Source organism: Oncorhynchus clarkii, unplaced genomic scaffold (genome assembly GCF_045791955.1).
Source record: "Oncorhynchus clarkii lewisi isolate Uvic-CL-2024 unplaced genomic scaffold, UVic_Ocla_1.0 unplaced_contig_10932_pilon_pilon, whole genome shotgun sequence".
Classification (NCBI taxonomy): Eukaryota; Metazoa; Chordata; class Actinopteri; order Salmoniformes; family Salmonidae; genus Oncorhynchus; species Oncorhynchus clarkii.
In genome coordinates, this window is record NW_027259275.1 from 1 (window position 1) to 14,875 (window position 14,875).

Below are 14,875 nucleotides of genomic sequence, written 5' to 3' on the forward strand. Positions count from 1 at the left end.
GAGGCTATATACAGGGGTACCGGTACCGAGTCAGTGTGCGGGGTAGAGGTTAGTAGAGGTAATTGAGGTAATATGTACATGTAGGTACAGTTGGGGTAAAGTGACTATGCATAGACAATAAAATAATAAACAGCGAGTAGCAGCAGCGTAAAAAGGGGGGCGGGGGTTAATGCATATAGTCCGGGTAGCCATTTGATTAGCTGTCCTACAGTCTTATGGCTTGGTAGTAGAAGCTGTTAAGTAGCCTTTTGGACCTAGACTTGGGGCTCCGGTACTGCTTGCCGTGCGGTAGTAGAGAGATCCGTCTATGACTGGGGTGGCTGGAGTCTTTTTGGGGTGGCTGGAGTCTTTTTAGGGCCCTCCTCTGACACCGCCTGGTATAGAGGTCCTGGATGGCAGGAAGCTTGGCCCCAGTGATGTACTGGGCCAGTATGCACTACCCTCTGTAGCGCTTTGTGGTCGGAGGCCGAGCAGTTGCCATACCAGGCACTGATGCAACCAGTCCTCTCGATGGTGCAGCTGTATAACTTTGAGGATCTGAGGACCCATGCCAAATAATTTCAGTCTTGTGAGAGGGAATAGGCGTTGTCGTGCCCTCTTTACGACTGTCTTGGTGTGTTTGGACCATGATAGTTTGTTGGTGATGTGGACACCAAGGAACTTGAAGCTCTCAACCTGCTCCACTACAGCCCTGTCGATGAGAATGGGGGCGTGGTTGGCCCTCCTTTTCCTGTAATCCACGATCATCTCCTTTGTCTTGATCACGTTGAGGGAGAGGTTGTTGTCCTGGCACCACACTGCCAGGTCTGTGACCTCCTCCCTATAGGCTGTCTCATTGTTATTGGTGATCAGGCCTACCACAATTGTGTTGTCTGCAAACTTAATGATGGTGTGGTGACTTATGACTATAATACTATCTCTGTCTTCTATATTGATATGCACTGCACTAAGTTATGTGTATTTCTGCACTAAGCTATGTGCATTACTGCACTAATTAATGTGTATTACTGCACTAAGTCATATGCGTATTACTGCACTAAGTCATGTGTATTGCTTCACTAAGTCATATGTATTGCTTCACTAAGTCATATGTATTGCTTCACTAAGTCATATGTATTTCTTCACTAAGTCATGTATATTACTTCACTAAGTAATGTGTATTACTGCACTAAGTCATGTGTACTACTGCCATATACAGTATAAATCAAGTTTCTGATATGTTATTCTGTAATGCTGCCGTCATACTCTAGTCTTTATCCCAGTAGTTGTCAACATTGATAACTGGGGGTTAGGTTGGTTTGGAGATTATACAGACTGTCACAAAGGGGGGCGACGGGCCGCATCCTCGTCCATACCCTCTGAGACTGTGGCTGCATGTGTCATCTGTTGCAAACGACCATGGGGTGCACCTCAGACACACACACACACCACACACACGCGCAAAACATGTTGCGGGAAGAGACCGCAGCAGGCGTGATGACATGTTAAATTACCCCGGTGATGTATAGCTTAATGAACCCCTTGTGTTGATCAGGCTCCACATTAATCAACAGCCATGAACAGATTCCCTTATTTTCTCAACGCTGCCTTGATAAACTGCAATTTCATTTAACCTTGGACAGCAACTTTAATAGCTTCCACAGGACAACTGTCAATACTTTCCTGGGTGTACAGTGATTAAATTGCAGGGCGAGAAGTGGGTCCCAGCTTCCTCCTCATACTCATCCCTCTATCCTCTCCCCTTCCTCGCTCCCCACCCCCCTTTACTTCAAATCACAGTTTGTACTTCCACACTTGCACAGTCTGCATGTGTAGGTGCCACGTGAAGTGAAAACAGAAAACAGACATTTCGTGAAATCATCAAAATAATCCAAAGATATGCATTGTGGGTTTCTCTTTGACACATAAATGATGTTGTCATTCTAGCAACAGCCCATGAACATGACATGAATGTATTGCGCCCAAAGGAGTGAAAGAAAGCCAGCGAAACCTGTTAATGTTTTGGCAACCTACAAGACTGTGTTGCTGGGGTTACAAACCAACCTCACAGTTTATGTTTCTCTCAGCAAAGCAAAACATTGCTCCAAAATACCCCACACCACTTTGCTATTCTTCAAAGACGAAACAACACCAGAGACGTATTGGCTGCCACGGCAACACATATCCTTGTAGAGAAAATATAGATGTGCACCAGGATATGCTGTTTAAAAAGCACTGAAGCCAAAGATATTGACGCCAGTGGCCTTAGCCCAGTGGCCTTACCCCAGTAGCCTAAGCCCAGTAGCCTTAGCCCAGTGGCCTTAGCCCAGTGGCCTTAGCCCAGTAGCCTTAGCCCAGTGGCCTTAGCCCAGTGGCCTTAGCCCAGTAGCCTTAGCCCAGTGGCCTTAGCCCAGTGGCCTTAGCCCAGTAGCCTTAGCCCAGTGGCCTTAGCCCAGTAGCCTTAGCCCAGTGGCCTTAGCACAGTAGCCTTAGCACAGTAGCCTTAGCCCAGTGGCCCTAGCCCAGTGGCCTTAGCCCAGTGGCCTTAGCCCAGTGGCCTTAGCCCAGTGGCCTTAGCCCAGTAGCCTTAGCCCAGTGGCCTTAGCCCAGTAGCCTTAGCCCAGTGGCCTTAGCCCAGTAGCCTTAGCCCAGTGACCTTAGCCCAGTGGCCTTAGCCCTGTCATAGTGATTTTCAGAGGCATCCACCACCCTTGTCAATTGAGCAGAAATGATCAGCCTGGAGAGGCATGCTAGCTGATTAAAACCAATTGTCAGGGAAGGGAAGGACAAGGCAACCTCTTTACTGCATGATGAACTAACTACATGGAAGCAGACAATCTCCCCCCTCAGGGAAATCACTCCAGGTCTTAATTAAAGCATTGTGTTTTCGCTCAGCTTTCTGTATTATCACCACGTGTACGTACTTGAGAGAAGAATAAGGACGTTACCAGGAAACTAAGACATCAGATGAAGAGAGATGACAGCAGAGGACCGGCCATGTTGTCTGTCAATGGAGGATAATAGAGAGGTGAAATGTTTAGTACACATTCAGTAACTAAAACTGAATAATGTTCTCCAAATGTGATAATTGTGTCACTGCTCACTCCCTCATACTAGAATATGTTCACAGGTTGTAACAATTGATCCTCCGTCACAATAGAATATGTTCACAGATTGGAAACTTTCATCCAATGTTCTGGAAAGATTGACTTACCTGAAACGTGTGTGACATGGCGTTTCACAAGTCTATTATCACGTCCACAACATTGTTTCCCTGCCGTGCTGCAGCTCTAAAGTCACCACTAAGGCAATGTGAACATCACTGTTTCCCTGCCGTGCTGCAGCTCTAAAGTCACCACTAAGGCAATGTGAACATCACTGTTTCCCTGCCGTGCTGCAGCTCTAAAGTCACCACTAAGGCAATGTGAACATCACTGTTTCCCTGCCGTGCTGCAGCTCTCTAAAGTCACCACTAAGGCAATGTGAACATCACTGTTTCCCTGCCGTGCTGCAGCTCTAAAGTCACCACTAAGGCAATGTGAACATCACTGTTTCCCTGCCGTGCTGCAGCTCTAAAGTCACCACTAAGGCAATGTGAACATCACTGTTTCCCTGCCGTGCTGCAGCTCTAAAGTCACCACTAAGGCAATGTGAACACTACTGTTTCCCTGCCGTGCTGCAGCTCTAAAGTCACCACTAAGGCAATGTGAACATCACTGTTTCCCTGCCGTGCTGCAGCTCTAAAGTCACCACTAAGGCAATGTGAACATCACTGTTTCCCTGCCGTGCTGCAGCTCTAAAGTCACCACTAAGCTAAGGCAATGTGAACATCACTGTTTCCCTGCCGTGCTGCAGCTCTAAAGTCACCACTAAGGCAATGTGAACATCACTGTTTCCCTGCCTTTTGTAGCTCTAAAGTCACCACTAAGGCAATGTGAACATCACTGTTTCCCTGCCGTGCTGCAGCTCTAAAGTCACCACTAAGGCAATGTGAACATCACTGTTTCCCTGCCGTGCTGCAGCTCTAAAGTCACCACTAAGGCAATGTGAACATCACTGTTTCCCTGCCGTGCTGCAGCTCTAAAGTCACCACTAAGGCAATGTGAACATCACTGTTGATATCGATTCATTGGCTACAGTTCACAAGTATAAAGAACCTACCCATTGGGGCAAAAACTGGTTGAATCAATGTTGTTTCCACATCATTTCAACACAAACATTTTATGTGATGACGTAAGGTAATTTCGTATGTTTTTCACCCAACTTTTAACCTAAATCCAACAGCGTGACATTTTTGGTTGTTTTTTTGGGTTGTTTTTGTGTCAACTAATGTTTCATTAGTTGACAACTCAAGCAAATGTAAATCAAAACTAAACATTGATGTCTGTGCCCAGTGGGTAGCTAAGTACTTTCTAAGCGAGCCATACTTCAGCCCCCATCCGTTCCGTTCAGTGAACTAACAAAACAAAGTCATGTGTATCTATTGTGTTCCATGGGTGACGTAACAAGGAAAGCAAACATTTCTCTCCTCTCGCTCGCCTTCTCCACCCACACTTGAGAGGTGATGGGCGAACACACAGACTTCCATTATAATCCCACTCGGCCAGAATGCCTGCAGGAGGATAATTAGAGAAAGTTGAAGGGCCAGGGCTAATCCTAGGTACTTGACTCTGTATGCCTGCCTGCCTCCCTCTCCTCCAGCCCGCCTGTCTCTTAGGCTGCCGCTCACACAGACAAAGTGTAACGCTTCGGCTCGCTGAATGCCAATAAGAGGACCTCGTGGCCTGCAGACGCACTAGTCAAACCAAATGGCAGCACAATATACTGTAAACTGCCTTATTCCTGGACGCGCCTCAGACACAGCAATCTATCGCTCCAGTCATGTACCAAACACACAGCTACTAGACATAGAAAAGAGTGAACGAGGCGTTATCAGCTAGGCCAACAGTTAATCAGGACTCGCTATAGGGATAACGCAACCACTTTGTATCTATCGTAGATGGCCAGTCATTTGCGTGAACTGTGAAGCGTATGTCAAATCAGAAGAAAACAGTAACTTCACGCTGAACACACTACTGAAGAAGCTGTCTGAGTGTCTCCCAACAATGATACTTATTGATCCCAAAGTGAGAGTGAAACACACAGGCAGCTTGGGGGATCAACAGCACGTGGCTTCATAGATAACAATTATTATTATATCATATACTGTATGTATGGACCATACAGCCAACATTAAAGCCTAAATACGACCTAAAAGTAGCAACTAAACTTCCATAATGCCTCTTTTGTTCCTTCTGTTCCGTTTCCCTTGGTTCCTACAGTTGGATCTGGGCCTACATGCCTAACAGCCCAAGCAGCTGGAGACGTGCATCTAGGCTGATGTACATAGTCCCAGTGACAGACAGGTGTTAAGAGTGATCATTAGCACACCATCACTGCCATCATGGTCTTACAGCCAGCCTCCCCCAGCCTTCACTTCAGCCTCTGGGGACATGTGTTGTTTAGCGTACAATTAGCTTGATATTATACATAGGACCAATTATGTCCATGTAAATTACCCAGTAGCTCTCTTGGTGTTGAATCTTTTCCCTGTAAACTTAGAAACGCACTGCGTTGCGTCAGCAACACCTGTGCAGGGAACAGAGAATAAGGTTCTGTTGTGGCTTGTTAAAACTCTAAAAATAGAACCATGGAGCTAACTAGGACATGGTCCACAAGGAAGTAAAGCATTTATTAACTATCAACTATATTCCATTACCTAACTATTACATTGCCAAAGAAAAGCTATTTTTTAAAATGAAACCTAAAACATTTTATTACACTATTTCCCCCTCCAAAAAAAGCTAAGATAAAAGGAGGATAAAAAGCCTTTGGAGGCCCCAGCCCCAATCCATTCATCCCTGAACCAAAGAGGTCCCGCTAGACAACACCGCCAGCAGCTGGCTGATCGATATGTCACAAAAGATCAGAGGTTAAGGCAGTCAAAAGATTGTTAACTAGCCATTTTATCTGCCAGACATTTATATCATTGTTTATGGTCCAGTGCTTCTCTTCAGTACCGGCCATGCTGCACACCTGTGCCTGGAACACTATGAGGGAACACTATTTTCCCACTGTTGATGACCTCCTGGCCTGGCCCAGAAAGCCTGCCTGCCACACCACATCCCAGATAAAGTAGATTACTTCAAAACGTGTAAAAAATAAATAAAGAGAGTTGCACGCTCTCTAAAATCTCCCAATACTGTAATGGATAAACACCAGAGTTTCAGCACACAGTGTCTTGTTCAGAGTTTGTTTACATGAAAACAAACATGTTGCATGTCTTTGAGAGCTTTTAAAAATAGAATCATTATGATAGCTTTGCTTTTAAAAATAGAATCATTATGATAGCTTTGCTTTTAAAAATAGAATCATTATGATAGCTTTGCTTTTAAAAATAGAATCATTATGATAGCTTTGCTTAGTTTTTGAGAATTCTAGCTATAGTTTCAATGTTATTTCTTAACAATGTCTTCAAGTTGTCTGATGTCTGTAATGGCTATATGTAGGTAAATCTAGCCAACTCACCGTGATAAGATATTTAGGAGCTTTTAAATCTCTTCTGAGCGGAGCACCACCCACTGATACTAATTTACTGACACAGAGTTGGATGGGATGTGAAAGCCACTGAAATAAACTCAATTACACTGTATGTTGCATTGTTGCATGACACTGTGATTATAAAGTATATTTACTCTCAATCAAAATATGGTCATCTTCGTCACCCATTGGTGTGTGTGTGTGTGTGTGTGTGTGTGTGTGTGTGTGTGTGTGTGTGTGTGTGTGTGTGTGTGTGTGTGTGTGTGTGTGTGTGTGTGTGTGTGTGTGTGTGTGTGTGTGTGTGTGTGTGTGTGTGTGTGTGTGTGATACTTGAGTGCTCGAGTGCAACTGTCTATACATGCATGTGAGTATCTCTGTGCATGTGTGTATGTGTTTCTATGTGTTTATGTGTGCATGCATCTCTGAACCACAACAGTATGCTGTGTAACACATGGGTTTGTTTGCTGCCCCGTCTCTGTCTCTCTGTGTCTCTGTCTCTCTGTGTCCCTGGCTCTCTGTGTCCCTGGCTCTCTGTGTCCCTGGCTCTCTGTGTCCCTGGCTCTCTGTGTCCCTGGCTCTCTGTGTCCCTGGCTCTCTGTGTCCCTGGCTCTCTGTGTCCCTGGCTCTCTGTGTCCCTGGCTCTCTGTGTCCCTGGCTCTCTGTGTCCCTGGCTCTCTGTGTCCCTGGCTCTCTGTGTCCCTGGCTCTCTGTGTCCCTGGCTCTCTGTGTCCCTGGCTCTCTGTGTCCCTGGCTCTCTGTGTCCCTGGCTCTCTGTGTCCCTGGCTCTGTCCATCTGTACGCATTCCAAATGGCATCCTTTTCCCTATAGGGCTCTGGTCAAAAGTAGTGCACTATATAGGGAATAGGGTGCTATTTGGAACACACAACCTCTGTGTCCCTGCTGGCTTGCTGGGAGAGGGGAGGCCCTCAGTGAGTGTGGCTCACCCAGGCGGAGACAAGCTTCCTGCACATCCTTTGTCACACCATTTGGGCCCTTGTGTCTGTGGCTCCCCTGCTTCAGACCTACTTGGCAGCTCACAGGGCAGACAGACATCTGCTCCTCCTAACCTCCTGCATGGTGAACAGAGAGAGAGGAGAGGAGAGGAGAGGAGAGGAGAGGAGAGGAGAGGAGAGGAGAGGAGAGAGAGGAGAGGAGAGGAGAGGAGAGGAGAGGAGAGGAGAGGAGAGGAGAGGAGGGAACCACCACTAGCCCACACCAGCAGTCAGTCAGTCAAAAACACTTGTGTCCCCATATCCTGTTCTGTCACTTGAGTTAACACCATGCTCTATATATGATCACATCTATGGGCAGAGTGAGTAACAATAGTGGAATAGTGGAGCCACTCAAACACACTCTCCTGAAATCCTATTATGTCACTTGAGATATATTGCATAAAACAACATATCATAGGCTAAGTATGGCAGGGTTGAAACATGGGTTTGATAGGCTACCCTAGGACACTCAACTCTATATTTCTCTTCATTTAACATGAGGTGGTGCCCCTAAACCCACAAACAATGGTTTCGTTTTTGTCATTCTTCCAAGACAATTATTTGCATGGTTTTATGCAAAGATCTAATTTCACCATGATAAGTCGACTAATTGCTGTGGCAAGCCTGAACCTGCAGTTTACTTGCGAGCATGGATCTTCAGCAGTAAGACCCTGAGATGATCAAGTTGCTTTGTAAAACACCACATTTAGAGCAGAGTTCTCCATCCCTTTCATCCGGCTACTTCCCCCTCAGACTCCTTCCCTTCATTTTCTATGCAGAATAATTGTAAAGAAGACAATATTGAGCACATTTTGTTCGTGCTCAGCGGCCCTGAATAACGCGGTCATTATGGCGGTGAAAGCGACAGGTTTGGAGTTTGATTTCATGACGGTAATATAGTCCATGCGTGTAGGAGAAAGAAAGCCCTAAATGGGGACATCTGTTCAATGTGACGTACAGTTAGTGGGGAGACAGGCGATCAGAAAGAACAACCTGGGCCCAGCCTCACCATATGAACTCAGGCCAACCCACCCTCACTGTGACTGGAAGGTTTATGGGAGAGAGTCTGTGCACACAAATTGCCGACAAAGGGAATTGTTTTAATTGTAAAATCCGGATGGGTAAAACCACCCTAGTAAACATGTGAAAGTCAACTGACCATTTGGAAGTGTCCAATCTCTCTCTACCATCAATGATGTAGTTGTCCATCAGTGACATGTTGAAACATGTTGCATGGGGAACTGTGATCTTGCCGACCTATCAAATCAGCCTGCTTGATAATACAACCCAGCAATTTGTCAATGTGACATAGCATGGTTTCCACACATGGGGACTTGTTTATAAAGATAACCTCTCCATCTTTCCACATCATAGAAAAATACAGCATCACATGTTTGCATCCCTTATGTTAGCTACCTGGGATATTTAGGTAAGCACGTGACTGCGCAACCTTGTCAGTTGGCTTGAACACATGTTGTGATTAGACCACCGGTGGACGAGCAAGCCTCTCTCTCCTCAGTTATTCCTAATTAAACGCAATTCCCAAAGTACCATTTATCTTGCAGGAGACAGGGTCTACTGTTGTACCGCCTGCGGGTGGAGGGGATGCAGCGCTGCGCTCAGCCTCGTGCACTACAGACAGAAACATCGAGGGTCAATCGATATCAATATGGCGCCGAGTGGAGCACGGTATGTAAGCCTCTATCTAGGCTACACATTGTATTTTTCAAATAATTTGGTGTATCTCTTTAACGTTTTTGGACTTTTTGTTGTTGTTGTCATTTGACCTAAATTGTTTAGGAAGAAATGACGTCAACTAATCAACTGATTGAGTTCTAGTATAGCGTGTACTTCTATTCTTATGGAAACTCTGTATTGTTTTTTTATGGTTATCATAAATGTTAAATAGCATATTAGTGAGTTTTAAGTTTAATATTGGAGACCCAGTTTTCCCGAAATTATAAGCTAAATGAATGGGTTGCATTAATTAAGCCACGGGCAAGTTTTACAAATCTAAAGTTTGATTTATTTTCAAAGAAGGTTTCTATTTCAATATTTGCAGAAATCACAGTCAATAATAACCAATGATAAAATGTAAAACTGAGATGTGAAGAACTCAAAAGACGTGTTTTTAACGTAGGCCTACTACAATTGTTAAACTGTCTCTACAGTTATTGAATGAACACGAGAAATGATTACGTCAATATTAGACTGGTGCATAGACATGACACTGTTACTTAGGCGATATCAACGACATGTATAGTAATCATTTTTAGTCCAATGCTCTCTGTTACTTAGCCTAGATATTTATTTATTTCATATTTTGTTTTTCCAGCACTATGGACACATTTTGACTGCACCTTGTTCGCTCTAGCAGCGTAAATTAAATCCAAAAAGCTGTTGTCCAATCGAAGAAACAGAGGAATTAATCAGATAGTCCATCTATCACACAGTGTAATAAAGGAAGCGACATGGGTTAGGCAGATGATGTGATGAATAATCCCTGGTCGTTTTAATTAACTTTTCGCTGTCTTGTAATGGCCAAGCTGGTCAACAGACCCGGTCAATAAGCATGTTAATATCAAACATATAAAACTACGCATGATTAAAAACCTCCTGCGTTATTAAATTTGAAATTCAAATGAAATTTATGCTGCCAATGCACATTGCATGCTAATATAGCGAGGGGAAGAGAGAGAGAGAATGATAGAGAGAGAGAGAGAGAGAGAGGGAGAGTGACAGGGAAAAGGAGAGAGAGAGTCCCCGGGTTGTTATGGCCTTCAAGTCCCTGTTATGTAACGAACGGAAGCTATTATTATTATTATGTACATGATGCTACATGGGCTCATAACAGTTGAGATGTGATGGAACATATTCGATATTATCAAAATAGCTTTTAATTTTATATTTGATCGAATGTGTAAGATCCGCAAAGGCTGTACGAAAACAGACAGAAATGTGCATTGTATCGTTGTAATGCGCCTGTAGGCTACACTGTTTAATCTATGATCCCATTGATTAATTATCAACGATATAATGAGGCTACACAGACCTCACCTGGACACACAAGAAGGGAAAGGTAAGAATGATTACATTAAATGAAGCTAATTTCCTTTTATTTGAGATGTGGTCTGTTCTCCTTTATGCCTCCTCTATCTCTCTTTCTACCCGCACACACACACACACACACACACACACACACACACACACACACACACACACACACACACACACACACACACACACACACACACACACACACACACACACACACACACACACACACACACTGTAACTCCGTGGACTGATGTACCAATGTAAACGAACTAGCTAAATGAAGTGTATAATTATTTTGTCATACTATGAAGTTAATGATAAAGTCAGTCATCTATTTTCTGGAATGCAGTGCATTGTAGTTTTAATCAAAATTGTCAAAATAATTGAATGCAATTACAGTAAAGTGACATTTTCAAAAAAGGTAATATTGGTCCTGCCTGTGAAAACAGTGGAGTCTTTTGTAGGCTTCATAATCGTTGTTCGCATGAATTACTTAAAAGTAATGACAACAACATTAATGTAAAACTTCGAAGGGAAATACGCCACAGAAGGTTAGCTAAAACATCTGTGTCCTCAATGTAACACTGGTAGAAAGTGAAGCAAAAGCTTTGAAAAAAAGGGATTGAAAATCTCCTAAATAGTCATAAACAAATGTTTGATACCACTGTAATAACCACAAAATATAAATAACAATAACAGCAACAACGAATAGTAACCTCATAACTATAATTACGATAACGATAAATAATAGCACAAGTAGTCTCATTTTAATCGTAAATGAATACAATTCCCAAATTTCCTCTTTCAAATTTGAATAAGTAATTATTTTCACTCTCATTTAACTTTACCTTCTTCCGTTCTTTTATTATGAAGAGGGTGGTGAAGGGGTGGAGAGCTGTCTGAAGTAGTCTACTGATGACCTCACGTTAGAATGTGGCAGTGTGGTGGAACAGAGGCGCTGATTGGTCGCCCGTGTCACAGCGGTACTTCAAAGCCGGAGAGGACCTACAATTGTGGTGGAATGGGCGGAACACATCATTGTATTGCACACCTCTAAAAAAACACTGCTGTGATTCATAAATATAAAAAGATCCTCTGAGGAGGGCACTTTTTGTGATGGCAACTTCACTTCTAGGGGTGAGTCTAAGGGGTTTCTTGCTGGTTTAATTAGTTATTTTATTGTCCAGCGGAGGGGATTAACATTGCTTCCGTCACACTAGGAAAGACAGTTCGTTGATTATGTTTTAAGCAAGTGGGTCACGAGTAAAACGCTGAGATTCATTTCGCAACGACAGAGAGACGCGCGCGGGATATAACTTTCTACTGATGTGCACAAGACGCGCATGTTGTTGTACATGTCATATGTAACGTCATTTAATAGTTTTGTTATAGCTACATTTTGGTGCGTTCTATTTCATCTCAGTGTACAGGTATGTTATGACTCTGTTATGACTTGGAAAAGATGCCTGTTTAAACTGTCCCGATAGTTGGCCTATTGCAAATGGAAATAGTTTACAAAGTAGCTTTTGCATTAGCACGGAATTAACTTTTCACCGACCAAAATAATAATTGTTATTGTAGCCTACTATAGGAAAGGCTATTAGGCACCAACTGACCAAGCAAACTGAAAGGTTATCGATATCAACATGTTGTTTCTTGTCATTTCAGGAGGAGCCGAGGCTAGGATCGACTCCTTTAGCCATGTTGGCTGCGACATGCAACAAGATAGGGAGTCCGAGCCCATCACCATCCTCCATTTCGGATAATTCTTCATCTTTTGGGAAAGGCTTCCACCCGTGGAAGCGAGCCACCGCCAGCAGCTGCAGCCTTGGGTCCGGCCTGTCCGGTTTTGGAGTGTCCCGTAACGGAGCTGGTCTATCGGACTCGTTTGGCACCAACAGCTCTCCCGGATCCAGTGCCTTCTCCCTAACGTCCGGCAACTCATCCACGCCCCACTTTGGAAACGACTATTCTGTATTTCAGGCCTCCGTTACAAACAGTTCTCAAGAACCTAGCCATCAGCCCGTCTTCATTTCCAAGGTGCACTCCTCAGTGGACAGTCTGCAAGGCATCTACCCGAGAATGAGCGTTGCACATCCGTACGAGTCCTGGTTCAAGTCGTCCCATCATGGTATCCCCACAGGAGAGGTTGGCACCACCGGCGCGTCTGCATGGTGGGATGTGGGAGCGGGTTGGATTGATGTTCAGAACCCGAGTGGAGCAGCTCTACAGTCCTCGTTGCACTCCGGTGGACTCCAGACATCGTTACACTCTCCTTTAGGGGGCTACAACTCCGATTACTCCAGCCTAAGTCACTCAGCCTTCAGTACAAGTCCCTCTCCACACCTTTTGACAACCGGACAACACCTGATGGACGGTTACAAGCCGGTGTTATCCTCTTATCCGGACTCCAGTCCGTCTCCATTAGGCGGAGCAGGGGGGAATATGTTATCTGGGGGGCCAACGGCCTCTCTAGCGGGGTCTCCCCGGTCCTCCGCACGGCGCTACTCTGGCAGAGCCACCTGCGACTGTCCCAACTGTCAGGAGTCGGAAAGGCTGGGGCCGGCAGGAGCAAGTCTGCGGAGGAAAGGGCTCCATAGCTGTCACATTCCGGGCTGTGGAAAGGTTTACGGCAAAACGTCGCACCTCAAGGCGCACTTGAGGTGGCACACCGGAGAGAGACCGTTTGTGTGTAACTGGCTGTTTTGCGGGAAGAGGTTTACGCGCTCTGATGAGCTCCAGCGACACTTGCGCACGCACACCGGGGAGAAAAGATTCGCCTGTCCGGTCTGCAACAAGAGGTTTATGCGGAGCGACCATCTGAGTAAACACGTAAAGACTCACAGCGCCGGGGGCTCTGCCGGGTCTGGCTCTGGCAGCGGGGGAAAGAGGGGAAGCGATACCGACAGTGAGCACAGTGCACCGGGGAGCCCTCGATGCCATTCCCCCGACCTGTTGCAAGCTCCCGAATCTACCCCGGGAACGGGAAACGAACGGCCTTTCTAAACTCTCTCGACTAAGTATAATATCTGAGAAAAACATATGATCTGAGGGAAATGGCTAAACTACAGTGGACATACGTCGAGTATGCGAAATTATGCTAATGTGTGCAAGTTGAGTTAATCAAGTGATTTAGACTACTGATCAAATGATATCTCCTAGTAGCCTATTGATGACGTGGGGTGTACAGGTCAAATACAGTACTGGTAAAGTAATCCTGAAGGCACACTGGAACACTGGGGCACAATGTAAACACATCAGTGTTCTTCTAACGCACAGACTGATCCAACCGGGGACGCCTGTACTTTGGTGTATGTACCCTTTTGAGTGTTTTTACGCAACATGGTTATTACATGGGTATTACAATAAGCAAGAAATAGACAACGTTGTTCTATCACTTGGTGATAATATGTGTCCTGCAATATCGTGTTACTGCTGTGCTGACGTACTTTTATTCAAAACCAAACTGTGGCACTTTATTAGCCTGTTGAACACTGAAATGATCAGTACGCGTCCTTTTCGACGGCTCCTTTGTAAGAACAAATCACTGTAGCTGTTTATGTGCGGTGATCCACGTTTTCTTTATGTCCTGATCTACCCTATCGAACACATCGCCTGTTTATTATTAATAATGGAGGAAAAGTTGTGTCACCCGTTGGTTAAACGCTTCACGGATACTATCAGAAAGAGCCTGTCCAAGTTTGTAATGAATACTTACATTTCACGTCACTGCAAGGCTGTATATAATGAGAAATGTAATAGCCTAGAAAATGATCCCGCACCAATGTAAAGGGGAGTTATGTATTTGTCCATGAGACGATTTTGTATAGTCATTTCTAGTTGTACATTTGGCTCTAGTAGATATCTGAACATGTACGGAAGTGTATTTTGACATTATTGTTTTATTTTGTTTTGTTTGTTTGTCAGGATATAAAAAATGTTATTGTGGGGAGTTATATTTAACCACGAGTTTTACTTGTATTTCTGAGTCTTTTAATAGACGCACTTTGAATTTATTTGTAAGAAGATTTCGAAATCATTCACTGTTTATTATTCTCATCTTTTAATTTAAGTAAGCATGTTGTAAAGTGACGTTAAATTCACAAGCATCATTTCTCAGAGACTGGCTTTCTAATTTAAGCCACTCAATAAAGTCGGTATGGATTCAGAATCAATTCGTTTAGACTGAGTTTGTTTGCTTCCTAATTGAAATTGAACACGTCATTGGCACAGTCGACAATGCTATTCTCTGCAATTTAGAAGTAGG

At 44.3% G+C, this 14,875-nt stretch overlaps 1 protein-coding gene across 1 annotated transcript; it reads left to right on the forward strand.

The window, feature by feature from the left end:
• The first annotated feature begins 11,724 nt into the window (after positions 1-11,724).
• On the forward strand, positions 11,725-14,772 carry LOC139399930 (transcription factor Sp8). Its single transcript, XM_071145061.1, has 2 exons — positions 11,725-11,745; positions 12,277-14,772. Exons 1-2 carry the CDS (start codon positions 11,725-11,727, stop codon positions 13,612-13,614), a joined length of 1,359 nt encoding a protein of 452 aa, XP_071001162.1. The 3' UTR covers positions 13,615-14,772.
• Positions 14,773-14,875: the final 103 nt, after the last annotated feature.

Bases quoted from the DNA above. Each gene is read 5' to 3' on its own strand.
- LOC139399930 (XM_071145061.1), top strand. From the start codon at position 11,725: ATGGCAACTTCACTTCTAGGG. The intron at 11,746-12,276 runs GTGAGTCTAAGG...TTGTCATTTCAG, and splicing joins TGGCAACTTCACTTCTAGGG to GAGGAGCCGAGGCTAGGATC.